The sequence below is a fragment of the Ambystoma mexicanum genome, chromosome 6q (assembly GCF_040938575.1).
Source record: "Ambystoma mexicanum isolate Mex_15411 chromosome 6q, UKY_AmexF1_1, whole genome shotgun sequence".
In the NCBI taxonomy this organism is placed as follows: Eukaryota; Metazoa; Chordata; class Amphibia; order Caudata; family Ambystomatidae; genus Ambystoma; species Ambystoma mexicanum.
Genome location: NC_090937.1, coordinates 505,621,059 through 505,637,200, shown reverse-complemented (window position 1 = coordinate 505,637,200; position 16,142 = coordinate 505,621,059). Strand labels below are relative to the sequence as shown.

The following is a 16,142-nucleotide window of genomic DNA, read 5'->3' as shown; positions in this document are numbered from 1 at the left end:
CTCAAATATGTACTATGCTATTCAGTAATGTATCATCCAGAACACTACTATTCGTGGCAATGACTGGTTCTATATCATAGACCTTTCCAGAGACGTGGCGAATAAGAAATCCTTTGCAGTATCTAAAATAGTGAGCCTGGAAAAGCCTAAAGAAAGGAAAGATGTAAACAGGTGTATCGCACCGTACATGGGTATTTAGGGAGATGAAGTAAGTGCGCATTCAAATAATACTGGAGAACTGAAGTGTTTACCTTTGATGAGCTGCATCATTCCTGGGACTATAATGATCAGAATCGCAATGAGCTTGCAGAAGGTTAGCACAATCTGAATCCGGGCGCTCCAGCTGACACTCATGCTGTTCAGAACCATCACGACAGCTGAAAGAGAATAGGGCGAGAGGTTACTTCGGCGCCTCTGTTCTGCTCCCCTGCCACGCGAAGCAGCGGGCGCTGAAACTCCAAGGGCCCCGTCCCTGAGAGCGGGGCTGCAATTACGCATCTGCAGGACAATGCTTGATAAATGCCACCTGTGACCCGCCAGGAAGGCCATGTGTTCTGGCGGTGTTTATCAAAAGAGTTCAAAGCCAGTGTTAAGTAAATGAGCAAATTAAGACAAGCAAGTGCAGGCAAGCAGAGCGCAGCAGGAAGGTGCTTTGCTTGGCGGAACCCTCCCGCGCCGTTGGTTCATGAAAATCACAAATCAATTGCATAATGTCATGAAAAGCTTTGAGTGAAGCATTTTGGTTTCCCGGCAGCTTTACTGAACCAGGAATGTAATTGCTAAACTTGACTAGAAGACAGGTGTTGCTGGTCTTCGCTGAGAGTGACCGTCCATTTACCCCATTTCATTTTAAAACTTAAATATGATGCATTCTGACAGCAAGGGAAGGCACATGAAGAAACCATTTTTGGAAAAGCAGTTCTTTAATAAACGATGGCAGGCCATTTTTTTTTTTGAAGGGCTATTTATTTACCATTAGAGGTTATATGACATGGTTCCATGTGCAGCCACATTGGAGCTCTCCAGGGTCCTCTCTCTTCACATGGTCTCCTTTCTTGGCGTGCTTCCCGTGTTCCTCCCTCAATGTGCCCTCTCCCGTGCACGTCAAGTGGTCACATGACGTATACGCTGTGCACACGATGCTACATTATTCCCTTTTGTACAAAGTTTAAGTTAGAACATAACAAAGTCTCTGTGCCTTCCTGGAAGTCACTCATCCCTGGGGAACATGTCATGTTTGCGTTCCTTCTTTGCATCATGTAGACTGGTGACAATCCTGTTAGGCTGTTGGGGGTGGTCCAGTGTCCAACCTTATCCCTAGCTCTATAACATCTGTCTTGTTGCGCTTGAATGCCTAATTTCCACTTTCTCCCCTTACTTCCAGTGTTATGCAGAAACACACACAACTATTCTTCAAAATTCCCTTTGATTTTCTCTTTACTTCCTCCATTGTTTCCAACTGCCTTTCTGCCATCCAGTCCTGGTGTGCCTCCAATAATCTCTGCCTCAACGCCAGCAAGATTGAGATTCTTCCCATTGGGGCTCATGCCCCCTCTTTATTCCCTTCACTCTGGCCTCCCTCTATGAACTCTCCCCCTTTTCCTTCATCCAAAGCCAGAAATCCTCAGATTCCTCTCTTTCCTTCCCCCCTCCCTCACATACAGGACCTTGCCAAGAAGGCCCACTTTCAACTCCACCTGCTCAAAGGAATCCTTCCTTTCTGCACTTTCCACCAGAAGCTCAATGTCTCTAGAGCTCTGGTACTCTCTAGGCTGGACTACTGTAACAGCCTCTTTCTTAACCTACCCTCTTTGTCTCTACATCCCCTCCAACAAGGATCGCATCTCTCCCGCCCTAAAATGTCTCCACTGGCTCCTGGTTTCTGCAAGGAGCAAATTCAAATCCCTCTGCATCATCCACAAAGCTATCTGGGGCCATGGGCCATGCCGCTATCTACAACTGGCTCTCAAATACCAGTGGCACTTGGTGATTTTTTAAATAAACGTTGCTCTTAAATATACAGCAGCGACAGAGCATAGCAAGGGACACTAAACGAAAAAAGTGAGGTTTGGATGTGTTGTGGGGGAGGACGTCTCCCACGAAAATATTTCACAATAGTGGTTTAAAATGGTGCATTTTACATGAAACTGAACAATTAGGGGCAAAAGCCATGCGGTTTGCCATCCGTTTTGTTCGGGGGACGTCAACACTTCTGATACAATTCACCAACAGTGCAGAGTAGCATTTTCCAGTGCATATTTGTGATGCCTTTATCCCCAAGTTACGCCAGAATGAAAAACATTTTCATGCTGGCTGTGCTCATAGATGTTCATGCAGGCTGCACCAATGTATGCCAGTATTACCATACAAGAAAATGCACCGGTTGCCGTGCTACAAGAAGAACACATGACCTGGCTCGTGCTGCCCAAATGCACATTCAACACACATAATACCACTCCCACGAAAGGCACAAGTCCTAAGACTAAAGTGAGGTTCAGGGGGACCCATAATATATTCATTGGCAAGTGCAGTCACGGGCAGTGAACAGATTTTAAGATGAAATATGCACATTTCATTTAATATCCAATTGACGAAAGTGCACAGGACAAACAAGTATTTGCCTCTCAGAATATTAATCATACACACCTGAAAAACAACCCTGGCGGGAGCATTTCCTATCATATTGCTGGCAAAGTATAAAAGGCACAAACGTTTTAAACCTAAAAAGCTGTTTTTAAATAATCCCTGCAAAGTACAAATCTGAGAAGACATTTGAGAAGCCTTTAGTTCAGGCCTTCATGTGGACCTGGCTTAAGGGTCTCACCCCCGATTCCAATGGGATGTAGCAGGCTGCAAGCACTAAACCAATGGGAAGAACCAAAGTACTATTCTGCCAACATTTTACGGAGTTTCCACCCCCAAAATGTAGGCTTTGCTGCGCCTTGCTTTCCAGCGCTCAAACCTGTGTGTGAAAGTTCGAATACTGGGTAGCAGTGCAGCTCCCAGAAACCAGACAGGACGTTGGGAGAGCTGCTCTGCTGCCCAGTGTTTAAACTTTGATTTACACAAAAGTGTGGGCACTGGAACGGCGGTCCCTCTTCCTGCAGACCGCATCCATAGCCAGGAGTAAAAGCGAGACTTTTGCAGTGCCGGAGAGAGGGTCAGCAGAACTCAAGATCCAGCATGGTCCACCCCAGCCTTCCTATGAGCTGTGATCTCGGTAGGGTCAGCCTACCACGATCACAGCTCACAAGAAGGCTCTTGACCGTGACTAGCTTAGCCTAAATAAGTCATGAAAAATGGAATGCCTATTGTATAATTAGTTTGCAGACACTGCCTTGCAGGCTAATTAACAAAGGCACAGCTTTTTTAATTAGCCTATAAGGCTGAGTGTGCCTTATAAAGTCATTAGAAAAGGCATTAGTGAAACATAATAGATATATGTATACATATTTAAACAAATGAATCACTTGCTGTGTCACTCCCATCACAGCAGCTGCTGCTCCTTCCTTCTGGTTCAGCCTGCAGGTGCTCATCATGTCTCCTTGTCCGTAGTAGTGTGTTGTTTTCAACACGTAGTGATGTTATTGGAGTCCCATGCATGTTCAGAAACTTGGGAAAGAGAAACAAAACCTAAACTTGGATTTGTTTCTCTTTCCCAAGTTCCCGAACGTGGTTGGACAGTGACTTCACTTTGTCGTCGTTCTCCCAGTCCCCGGCCTCAAAGCATTGAGGGTCGATGCTCAGAGGTTGTTCGGAACTGACACCCGACCCTCCCTCAGATCCCGCCTCTGTCCTATCTCTTTCACAGACTGGGGTGGGGTTTTCAAAGTCTGACACCACCCTAGTTTGAGGGACAGGAACGGCTGGGTGTTAAGAATAGGATGCCTGGGGTTTATCCTTTTCAGCCGGGTTTATCGGCTTTCCAGTGCCGGCTGGGGAAGGCCTGCATTGCACATGTGCTAAGGGGATAGCTCCTCAGAACGCTCCCTGCTGCACATTCAGTCATGTCAATGAGTATCAAGATTGTCCTGTTACTCGTGGACATGGTGGGGAGTGTCATTGGTGGTGGGGCTACACCCGTCCCGCCCTCATGGAAGAGCCGCACCTGATATATACTCTCCCATTAGACCTTTAAGCTCCTCTGGCGCCAACTCACTGCATGTCAAGCACTTCTCAAAACAGTGAGTGGGTGGCCAATCTCTTTCCTCAGCTGGCTCCCTCCTCTGGAACAGCCTCCCCCTTCCTCTCAGTCTGGATACAGATCTCCTCAAATTACAGAAGCTCCTCAGGACTCTCCTTTTCACCTCCTCCTTCCCCCTCTCCCTCCTTGCTAAACATCACAGTCGCTTAGATTTGTACGAGGGCCTTCATGTATCCTTTGGGGTCCTGGTCTCCCCCCACCCAATCGCCTCCAGCCTCCGCCCACTCCCAGCACTGGCCTGCACTTATTAATGGCAGTTGACCACTCATCAAGTGATCTCTGCCAGGCACTTAACAACTGCTTGCAAGTTACTTCCCAGCACTTCCAGTGACACTCTTAGGACTCACCCCCTTGCCTCGTCCCTTCTCCCTCTCTCTACTTGAACGTTCTGAATGCTGACAAAGCCTAGTAGGACCACCTTTCTTTAACTTCATTGTTAGTATATTTGACTTTTGTTCCCATGTTCCCTCCCTACTGCCCTGTGGGCACTTTCTTGTTGGGTTGTGCTATTAGTCAGTAGGGTTAATGCACATTCCTCTCTTAAGTATGTCTTGTTTCCTTCTCAATGTGAACATAGTCTGTAATGACAATCTGCTTGTCTGTTCTGCCATACTGGAATAAGTTCCATCTTGTAGGTCCATTCTTGCATTTTTGAGGCCAGCCTGGCTAGTCACAGAGTTTGCACACCTGTGTTCCTTGGTCCCCGGAAGTGCACCATGGTTTTATAGTCTGTCCCCAGATTGAATGTCCTTCCCCATAGGTATGTTCTAAAGTAATTCACTACCCACGTGCAGGCTAATATCTCCTTTGCTGTGTTTGAATAATATTGCTCTGAATGAGCTCTGTTGTGCGACACAGGTGTTTGGCAGCGATGGGGTAGCAGCGTAGGCAGTGAGTGCGGATGACCTCACCCTTCTGTCTGTGGATGCCAGGTAAGAAGTTGTGGGGAGAGTTAGCTTGCTACTCTCGTTGCATCCTCTCTGACTGGTGCCACTTCTTACTCTTGCACACATGTTTTCCCCCTGCTACCCATCCCCGCACCACCCCCCACATACCCCTGCTTACTCTCTAGGCCGTGGGTGCCCCCTCTTACTTAGGTTGCGTTCACTCCCTCACAATGTTGGCTGCATGCATTCCTGCGCATCTCTAGGCCACGTGCACCCGATCTTACTTTAGGTTGCATTCACTCCCTTGCAACTTAGGCTACATGCCCTCCCTCTTACTTAGGCCACGAGCACCAAGGTGCATTTTTTAGATCTCATGTGCTCTCTCTCTCTCTCTCTCTCTCTCTCTCTCTCTCTCTCTCTCTCTCTCTCTCTCTCTCTTTCTCTCTCTCTCTCTAATTGGCAGTGTGCCCCCCTCATTCCCTCTGGTGCTGCGCTCCCTGCTCCCGTGGGCCTTTCCCTCCCCTCTCCTTAGCTCCCTCCCCTGATCTTTTGTGTACTGTTCTTGATATTCTGTTCTGCATGGTTGTTGGCTTACATTGCATTACCTGTGTTCCTGTTGTGTTCATTCCTTACTTCTAGGTTCCCTGGGTGATTGTTCAGCTCCTTGTCTTTTTTTGTTTCCCCAGGGTTGTTTGCTTATATTGTACTACCTGCATTCCAGTTTGTTTATTCCTTAATTCTAGATTCCTTGGTGATTGACTCTGTCTATGCATCGCATCTGATATTCTGTCCATGTTCTGTCCTCTGTGTGCCCCCCCTCCTTCTGTGTCCATCCCATCTAGGGTTTCCCCCTGCTTGCCCGCTTCCCAGCGTTACCCCCTCCCTGCTCGGGCTCCCCTCTTTCTTCCCCCTCTTCCTCTCTGCAACCTCTGTGGTGCTCTCTGTCTCACCTATCTTCTATAACTGCTTTTCTATCGACTACCCTATCCCTCTCACTAAGTCTGGCAGGAAGAAGCTCAAAAGGGACATCTGGTCTACAACCCAGGCCTCCCTATCACTAATGCCTACACCAGTGCTTCCTCCAGACAGAACCTTACTGACATTCTCTTTGTAATTCGATCTCCAAGCCTATGGATCCCCATATGGTCTCTGTTCTCTCTCCTTTTTCTTCTTTGCCCATTAATGATGCCACCCGGTCATTGGCCCTCCTGGCCTCCTTCCACTCTTCCAAGATGATCATTAATATTTACCTAAATGGCAATGTCTTGCCCAAGGCCCTCAGGCCAACCTCTTCCTTTTTGGTAGACGCTTCCTATGCCTTATAAACATTCTGCTGTTCCTTCTTTTTCCTCTCTGGCTCCTCTGCCACCACCATCCTCTGCCACCTCTATGGCTGCCTCTGCTGTGTCTCTGGCCGCCCTGTTGCCTTCTTCCTCCACCACCACTCTGGCACCCACCTCCTCCTCCCAAGCTACCCTGCCTTCTCCCAATTCCTCCTCTTCCCATCCTTGGGTACCTGCAACACTTCCGCAGGGCATACCTCTGACCTGTACCCCTCCACTGAAGTCCTTCAAAGGGGGCAACCTGCTCCACATTGCTACTCTCAACTGTTGCTCAGCTGTCAAACACTCCTCTGACATCTGCCGTCTCCTGAAGAACTCGACTTGGATCTACTCGGTCTGACCGAGACTTGGTTCATGGCCTGCTCTGTCACAAGATTTGACACTCTCCTTCCTGATGGCTACAAGATACTCTCCAAACACAAGACCCACCGTCCCGGTGGGGGTGTAGCCTTGATCTTCTGGGAGTGGATCGCTGCTTCTATCATTCATATGCAGGACTACTCCTTTTTTGAATGCCTGGTCTGCAGGCTCTCTCTCTCTCCTGGCCTTTCTCCCACTGTGGCCACTATCTACAGGCCGCCTGGCCAGGTAACCCCTTCTTCTCTGAGTGGGCGTACCATCCTTTTCTCTCCTTGCCTCTACCTCTCAACTTCTCCTCCTCAGAGACCTTAACATACACCTAGATGCTACCTGTCCTTCGTCAGGACTCTTTCACAACCTCTGCAACTCTCTCTCTCCGTCTCTATTCTTCCCTCTGACCTGACTCACTCTGCAGGGCACACCCTGGATGGTCTGATCTCCTCAGACCTCCCCCTCTCCAACTTTCTTACCACTTCTCTCTCCTGGAGTGATCACTTTCTCCTTTCATCCCATCTCTCTCTCTCTCTACCTCACAGGCCAAGCCAACTCCAGCACTGCCACCTACTTTCTCGGTCATCCGACACATGAAGTGTGTTTCAGCTGAGGCTTTCGCTGCTACCTTCTCTCCTCCTTCTGCACCTTTGGCTGACTCACACCCTGACACAGCCCTATATAAATAACCTTCACCTTTCTATCTCTCACACTCTTGATTTACTTGCCTCTGTCATGAGGATCCGCTTGAAGCCCAAATCCAAGTGCAACACTTGGTACGACTCCAACCTCGTCACCCTCAAACGCAAGTGCCGGTGGACCTAGGGGAAGTGGAGGGCACCAGGTGCAGCCTCTGACAGACTGGCTTGCCGCCTGCTCCAAGGGCAATACAGACTCTCTATCCTCACCAGGAAAAGAGCTCACATCCAAGCCTGTGTCTCTGCAGCATCTAACAACTGGGACAAACTCTTCAAAATCTGCAAGGAGCTGGCCAATTCTGCTACATCTCCTGTTCCCTCCCAAGCCCTCTATACGACCTTGGCTTCTCACTTCATCACTAAAACTCAGGATATCCTGTCCACCCTCTTTTCCTCTTCCTCCACCTCTTCCACTGCTGGCCCGCCTGTGGTCATCTCCCAAACTCTCTTCTCTTCCTTCCCCTTGTTCTCCCCTGACAATGTTTCTAGACAAGTCTGACACCCTGGCTCCAGCCTTGACCAATTTCTGCAATCACTCCTCTTCCACTAGAACCTTCCCTTCCCCTCTTAAGCACTGCCTTGTGCACCTCCTGCTATAGAAGCCCTCTGTCTATCCTTCCTCTCCGGCTAACAATCAACCAATCTCCATCACCCCTTTCCTGAGCATACTCTTGGAAAGACTGGCCATCTTTCAGCTTAATCTGCACACTGAATCTGTTGGCTGTCTTCACTACCACCAGTCTTGCTTCAGAGTTGCCAGAAGCACCAAAACTGCTCTCCTAACACCCACGAAGATCTGCAATCTAACCTTGATTCTAACCTTCCTTCTATCCTTATTCTCCTCAATCTTTCTTCTGCCTTTTATACGGTCAACCATGCCATACTACTCAATCGCCTCTGTGGCAACCTGGGTTTCACTGATCCCGCCCTGGTCTGGCTCACCTCCTTTCTCACTGATCGACCCTCCCTGGTCCAAATGGGGTCTTTCATCTCTTCTATCTCTCTCTCTACTTCTGGTATTCCACAGAGGTCTAGCCTTTCTGCCTGGACATTTAACCATTAACTGGCACCTCTAGCCCACCGCATCGCTACAGTCTGTTCTAACTTTCAATGTTATGCAGATGACACCCAGCTCTCCTTCAGGCTCCCCTCAGCCACCTCTGCTCCTTCTCTCACACCGGACTGTCTGGTGGCAATTCAGGAATGGTGTGCTGCCAATAATCTCTGGCTTAATGCCAGTAGGAACGCGATCTTCCTCATCGGGACACCTGCTCCCCCCTTTCCTCTCTCTCTCTCTGGCCGCCCACCCTGGGCTCTCTTCCTGCTCCTTGCTGTGAGGCTAAGAACCTTGGTGTTATCTTTGGCTCCACTATCTCCTTCTCTTCTCACATCTATGATGTCTCTAAGAAGTCACACTTTCAGCTGCACCTCCTCAGTGGTATTCTGCCTTTTCTGACTTTCCCCCAGAAGCTCACTGTCTCTAGAGCCCTGGTGCTCTCCAGGCAAGACTATTGCAACAGCCTCTTTCTAAATCTGCCTGTCTCTACTCTTCAGCCTTTACAACCCCAGAACAGGACTGCAAGACTTGTTCCTGGCCTCAAGCCCAGGGATCGTATCTCTTCAGCTCTGGAATCTCTGCATCGGCTCCCTGTGACTGCATGGATCACATTCAAGACCCTTTGCATCATCCACAAGGCTTTCTGGGGCCTGGGACTGCACTACCTCCAACTTTCTCTTCCTAAACAACTTCCTTTTCGAGCTCTCTGGTCATCCACCTCCAATTCTCTGAGGGTCAGACAGTTTTCCAAGTAGAGAATGGGGGGCAGATCTATTTCCTCAGCTGGGGTCTCTGGAACAGCCTCCCTGCCTCTCTCCAACTTGAGCAGAAACACCTCCGGTTCTGGAAGCAACTCAAGACCTTCCTTTTTGCTTCAGCTTTCTCTCTTCCTCTCCCCCGCTAATGTCCTTGATAGCTCCGCAGACTGGTCACCTGGCCACCCCTGAACTTGGTCCCAGGCTCCTGCATGTCCAGTTGCCCTTGCATTGGCTCGCTCAGAATTTAAGGGTCTGCATCTGTAACCCTACAATCCCCTCTCTTTACACTTACGAGACACCCTCTGGCAGCACGTATTGAGTCACCTGCACTTCTCCTCAGCCCCCTTAGCACTTCTCCCCTCCCCTCTTCCCCCCACTTGCACAAACTGAATGACACGAGGCCTAGTAAGATCGCTGTTGGTCCTCCTTCTATTTCCCCCTCCTTGTCTTGTCGCGCCTAAAAACACTTGTGTACAGGCGTGTTATAAATGACTTCTCATATCATATCATCTTTTTTAACTTGCCTGTTTTTTTTGTTGATTTTTTTATTTTATCAGGAGTAGCCCATTAATTTGGGAAGATGTTTAGGTACACAGCAGTATGTTCAGAGGTGAGTAAGGAATGGAGCATTGTCTAAAACAAGTCATGCCTATCAGTATGAGTATTGGATAATAAGGACTGGACAGACACATTTATTCCAGAAAACCTGCCGCCACGCTTCTCCAGTTAAGGAACTGATCTGTGCCTTTTTTCCAAGACCAGGAAAATGAATCCCAAACTAAACCCGCTATTTAAACTCCCGATATATATTTCTGTGCTTTTGTATGCCCACAAAATGTTTTGTTTTATTTCTGGAACGTTACAGTTTCTTAAAAATAGACACAATAATAAACTGCATGTCTTTATTAAAAGATGGTTAGTAATATGTGGCCTTGTCAGAAAAGTGACTATTTTCTGTTTCTGTGCCTTTTTTCGTCCTGACAGGTCACTTCCAAAACCAAGAGAGCATTTCCTTTTAAGTTGAACAATTAAGTGGTGCTTAAGTGCCTTCTATAAGCTAAACCTATTGCATGAGACTACAGCTCGGGGGAGATGGCATATGAGGAGGGACACAAAGGCTTTTAGGTTTAGTTTGGTTATTTACCCACCCATTGACTTCACATGGCCTGCTAATAATTATGGCCATTCCCACCCACTTCCTGCCCTCATACCCAAAACACACCCTCCTGGGATCTCTTTGAGCTAGTTTTATCAAGCATTAGCCATCATACTTTGCACTCAAATTGCCAGGCAGTATATTATCAAAAAAGTCATCCGATAGTTCATGGTTTACCCGGAGCTCAAAATGTGCTATTGGTGCAATAGAGATGTCTTATCCAGGTCTGCCTTCAGCCACTTGTTTTATAAGCAGTATGCATGTCCTTTACTGAAGTGCTGTTAAAAACAAGCTTTGGTAAATCCACCAATTTCGGCTTGCCTCTGGGTATTAAATCAGCATTTGCCAGACACTTCTAATATAATCACAGGGGCTAGCACCATTTAGCAGCTGCTGCCTTGAATGGCCAAGTTAGTACCAATATATAAGTGCATAGCAAATGCCTATCCCATGTCTGGCCTAAAGCCCGAATTGTTTGCATCACACATGCTTGTTTAGATTGCTAATAGCTTGAATTGCTTGTGGCATGCCATGCAGGATGGGTAAACTCTCTCAAATAAAGTAGCATGTTTGGATTCAAAAAGGATCAAACTTGAACACCCATTAGTACCAACTAATGTTCAAAATGTATGTGGTCATGTGTGTGAAGTGCAGACTAGGCCTGAACCCTGGCTTCACCTCTTAACTAAAGCGAATAATTGTGGAGAAATAATGTTACGTCACTGTGCAATATCTGCCAGACATTAGAGGCATGGGATTTTGTGTTGGTGTGGGATGACAGGATTCCAGCAGAGACATTATTTGGGGTTTGATATGGGTCGAGACAGCAAACCCTGGCAACCCCTGACACTGCCTATGCGACCCCTGGGTGAGGGATCAGATTTAAAAAAAAGAAATCATTTCTTTTTGAAGTCACTCTGACATCAAAAAGAAATTATTTCCATTTAAGTTATTTGTAACGGAAATAATTGCGTTTTGAAGTCAGTGAGAGTGACTTCCAAAAGGAATCATTTAATTTTGAAATCGGACCCCCCACCGGCCCCCAGGAAATGGATGGATGTGGCTTGTGTGCTCTGTTGCGCAGGACACGAACTAGAGTTGGTTCCTTGTGTGCGCTGCAGCATGAGAGCCAGAGCCATGCCTGCAGAGGAGGAAACACGGATTCTGAAAGGTAAGGATTTTTTGTTTTATTTTAATGAGTGTGTGTGTGTGTGTATTATGTAATGGACATGTGTGCATATATCATGTAATGTGTCTGAATGAGTGCATTTTTAAATGAGCAAGGGGTGTGTGAATGTGTGTGCTTGTGTTAAATACCTGGATTACTTACATATGATCTTTATTACTCCTAGTTCCACTCTTCCTCATCCCTGTACTTGCCTATGTAGCACTGTGTCTCAAACATAAGTTCTGGGGTGAGAAAGAGAGGCATTGAGGTAATAATGGGATGAGGAGTTCATTTTGGGGGTTGGAGCAAGCGAGTTGGAGAGAGAGGGGACATGTGGGAATGTTGGGACAGGAGCGGGGTCTGCTACTGTATAAAGGTCATAAATGATAAAGCAGACATGACATGTATTATTGTCTAAACTGGCATTTGTGTACAGCCAGTCTAGTCATGTTTTACTGTGGCATGACATTTTTACTGGGCATCTATAATAAAGTAAGCTGGATTAGTGTTATTACCTGTCTAGCGTGGCATTTGGGTGCAGCCAGTATAGGCTTTTCTTACTGTATCATGGTGTATTTACTGGGCATATATAATGAAGTAAGCATCACAAGTGTTATCACGTAGCTAGACTAGCATTTTGGTGCAGCTAGTCTAGCATTTCTTATTGTGGCTTGACATTTTGTACTGGGAATTTGGGTGCAGCCAGACTAGCCTTCACTTACTGTGGCATGGTTTATTTTTCTGGGCATCTATGATAAAGTAACCATAAGTGTTATTATGTGGTAAGACTGGAATTTTGGTGAAACCCATCTAGGTATGTCTTACTGTGGCATGCCATTTTTTACTGTGCATCATCAAGACTACAGAAAACATGATAAGTGCTATTCCGTGTCTAGCCTACATTGTGCAGCCAGTTTTCACATGTTTTCTTATTGAGAAATTGTATTTTTAATAGCAAAGTTGTAAGATAGCTCATCGGGTTGAGCACTCACTGCTGTGATCTATGTGTGATCTGACGGTTGCATGTTTGAATCCCGGCAAGACCAATTAAGCCTTTGATTTTTCCTAGGTTGATAAATGAGTACCAACTTCGGTTGGAATGTCAATTATATTTACATATGTACTATTTATATTACTTTGGTGAAAGCACTATATAAATAACAAATCATTATCATGAATCAAAGCATAAATGCTGCTGTGCACTGTTGCTGACTTACATCTGTTGGATTTGTGAATACTGTAATATTGCAGCAGCTGGCAATATAGGGGTTCTACTTATCATATAATGACGATACCTGACATGCAGCTATAACTTGCATAACATGGAAGTAACTGGCCATACAATTCTGAAGTGGCATAACTATGGCAGTGCCTCTGTCTATGTTGATTCTATTGGGTCTAACCCTATCATATCATGACCCCATCCGTGGCATATGAAGGCAGATCCCTTGTTAAAATGTGTTTGGTGTCTTAAATATTCTTGTCTGCTTTAGTACGTGGAATACATTCTGCCCAATACCAAAGGAGATGCATTGGGACACATGTGGGATGTATTGACCCACTTCTGCTCTGCTATGCTGCATCACTCTGTTATGATGGTGCCAGAAACAGCAAAACGGCCGCAAAACACTTGTGCGTGCCAAAACCCCTGAAAATCACACTTTTCAACACACAAAAAGATGGCTACCCAATCTGCCATGCATGTTGTCAGTGGTGGAACAGAGCTCTCACTACTGAAATGTGTCACTGGACCCCACAACAATTGAAAGTGGAGTGCAGAAGGAAAAAGCAGTGCTTTGCTAAATGAAACTCCAATATTGCTTTAAATTACCTTTTCTTTGCTGCTGAAACTTCAGAATGCCGGTACAGAAAACCTTTCAAATATTCAAAATTCTCGCTGGGTGCTACAATTCACTTAGTTTAAGAAATCATGGTGAACTTACAGTGACCTGAAAGGCTAAAAGCATAAAGAGATTTTCACAGCAAAAGTGGCCTGTCTGTGGATCTGTAAAAACATCTCTGTGCAGAAGAGGGCTGCTGTGATGACAGCTGTCAGGGGCCTGCCTGATTAAACTTTAACATGCATAAACTTAAAGTCAGATGTTTGCAATCTAAGAGGCCTGTTACTGATAGTAACCCATATTGTAATTGTTTTGATCTCATGATTTAAACTCTTGAATGAGAATTCTATCTGTTATTTGATACAACAAGTTTGCTTTGTGCTAAGGAAAAGTCAACAGAGTTAACAATTAAATTAAACCTGGCTGAAGCTGCCAAACTGGAATAGCAGTTTTTTCTCGCAGAAGGAAGTTCTTTCCCCCCAGCACGAAATCACGGAGCGGCTTTAATTACAGGGAAGGAAAGAACCTGGTCTTAAGTGGAAAAAAGAACAATGACAAGCTGCAGCTCAGGAAATTCGAGGTGTGAAAACAGTTGTAAATGGCCTCTGCAAGGAACAAACATGGGGGAAGGCTCCTGGGCTTCCAGGGAGAGACCAAGGGGTGGAGCCAAGCGACAATGGACAAAGAACACATTTTAAAAAGACTGATAACGTACTATTTAAAATTGTGAAAAATATAAAAATAACTGAGTTGTTAATGTAATTTCTGGCTGCACGGGTGAAGAGGTGCCAGAACTGTGAGACATGTTCTGGACAGCAATGGCAAGAAATGTGATTTTACGCAAAATGTATTTCCGCTAGAATTGTGAAACTTTATACGCTCATTCCCATATTAAACACACACACTTGTAGAAATTTGCTTAAAAATTGGACATTGTGTTCATAGTGAAAAGGGCTAAATTTTGTGGAAAGTGAAGACGAGATCCCGCCGTTATGGGGTTTTGAGGAATAGCTGCTAGGTAAAATATGTAATCTGTATATGTGATTTTTAGAGAGGTTGCACATGTGGAAATATGTATTTTGCCAAAAGTAGATTTTGTGTCCCTGGGGCTAGGGGTGGAGTCTCAGCCTCATAAAATTGCACCATAACGATAACACTCTGTTTCTCTCCTCCTGTCAATCACCGTTCAAAGGGGCAAGCTTAGGCTATACACCCCCTTTATGATGTCATTTCAGAGCACAGAGACAGCTCACCACACATAAGGACAGACCGATTCACTCACTATCCTGTTGCTGGCGGAGCACCCTGCTGCTGAAAATCTACATTTGCCTTGCTCCAAACTCCAGAAACCTGGAAATAGCAATGGGCCTATTGCATAGCTGAATCATTCTCAGCGAGGCCTCAAATTCTAGAACAGAAACCCACAAGCCTCAGGGGAAGCATCATAATACATCCGGGCTGTGCTGTTACTGCTTGCCTCCTGAATTGAAATAACATCAGAACCAAGAAGGGCAGATCCAGTCCAGTCCTGTGCCGTGCGTGACCAGAATGCCTTGTTAACCCTGCCCAGTCCGATGTGCCCAGCCGTCTTTCCTAAACCAGATCCACTTCCCTGACCAGAACTGACGGTCCCATTTAAAAAACTTATCCAGTGAGTATAAGTAGGAAGAATTGTGTCACTAGCATATATAATTCCATTGTCTTGTCCCCATCTTAGACACATCCTGTCTTGTATTCAGAACCTGCATTGTTAGGAGTATCTTTGCATTGTCTGAACCCTCTCTCCAAACTATCCTATCTTCCCTTCAGAACCAGTACTGTTAGAACTATCGCTGCGCTGAACCTTTTCTCATCTGAAGAAGGCGAGGTTCCTTAGCAGGCACTCAACCTGATCAGGTGACTGTGTTCCTGTGTGGTATTCATTTTGTTCATAGTAATCCTCTAGTGTAAGTAACCCATTTGTCATTTTAAAAAGTGCATTCCTGTTTTCCATTCTTGCGCCTATCTCGAAAAAACGACCTTTATTAAAACGTCTGTAACTCCCTCCGTTTTTATGATAGAAACAAATTTCAACTGCTTGTAGCCAACATCCATATCTATCCATCGCATCTAAAACCACATTCCAAATCAATGTGATTCTCCCGTTATCGTGAATATCGCGCAGTGAAAAGTTTGCCGCAAATTTTCGTTTTGGGAAATTGTTGCACGTGTAAAACAGTTTTTAATTGCTTCCGAATTCAATTTTAAGATTTCTAATGGTTTCTTTGGGTTAAATCATTGCTTGTGTGCAACTATCCAAAGCGGCTCCCATAAGAATTTATAACAATTTCAGCAATTTTGACCATATTTGGTGTTTTTGCCCAGTCCATTCTAAAGATAACTTTAAAAGCCATCCTGACAGCTTGACAGTTAATTCCGTTTTTCTCTTGTGTTTGCTGGGGGAAAGTGGGTTTGATATTCTGTCTGAATTCTGCCATTCCTGAATACCTTCCCTCTCCTCCCATCTCGCTACATTACCTATTGGGGGTTGAGGGGTGTGCAGGGGGACCCTCTAACCACAGTGCTATCTGATCTGAACCAACACAAAAGTATTATTTTCTGTGCTGAATTGGAAACACATTGGGCCTTGCTACGGGCCCGGCGGTAGCTGTGCCGGTAAAACCGTCAGGTAGCCACCAG

At 45.9% G+C, this 16,142-nt stretch overlaps 1 protein-coding gene across 1 annotated transcript in view; it reads right to left on the bottom strand.

Annotated features, from left to right (window-relative positions):
• Positions 1-16,142, bottom strand: part of SLC7A11 (solute carrier family 7 member 11) — a 1,087,616-nt gene that overhangs the window by 754,052 nt on the left and 317,422 nt on the right. Inside the window, exon 4 of the mRNA XM_069631050.1 lies at positions 252-377. Coding sequence (XP_069487151.1) covers positions 252-377 — 126 coding nt within the window. The remainder of the gene's footprint in view (positions 1-251; positions 378-16,142) is intronic.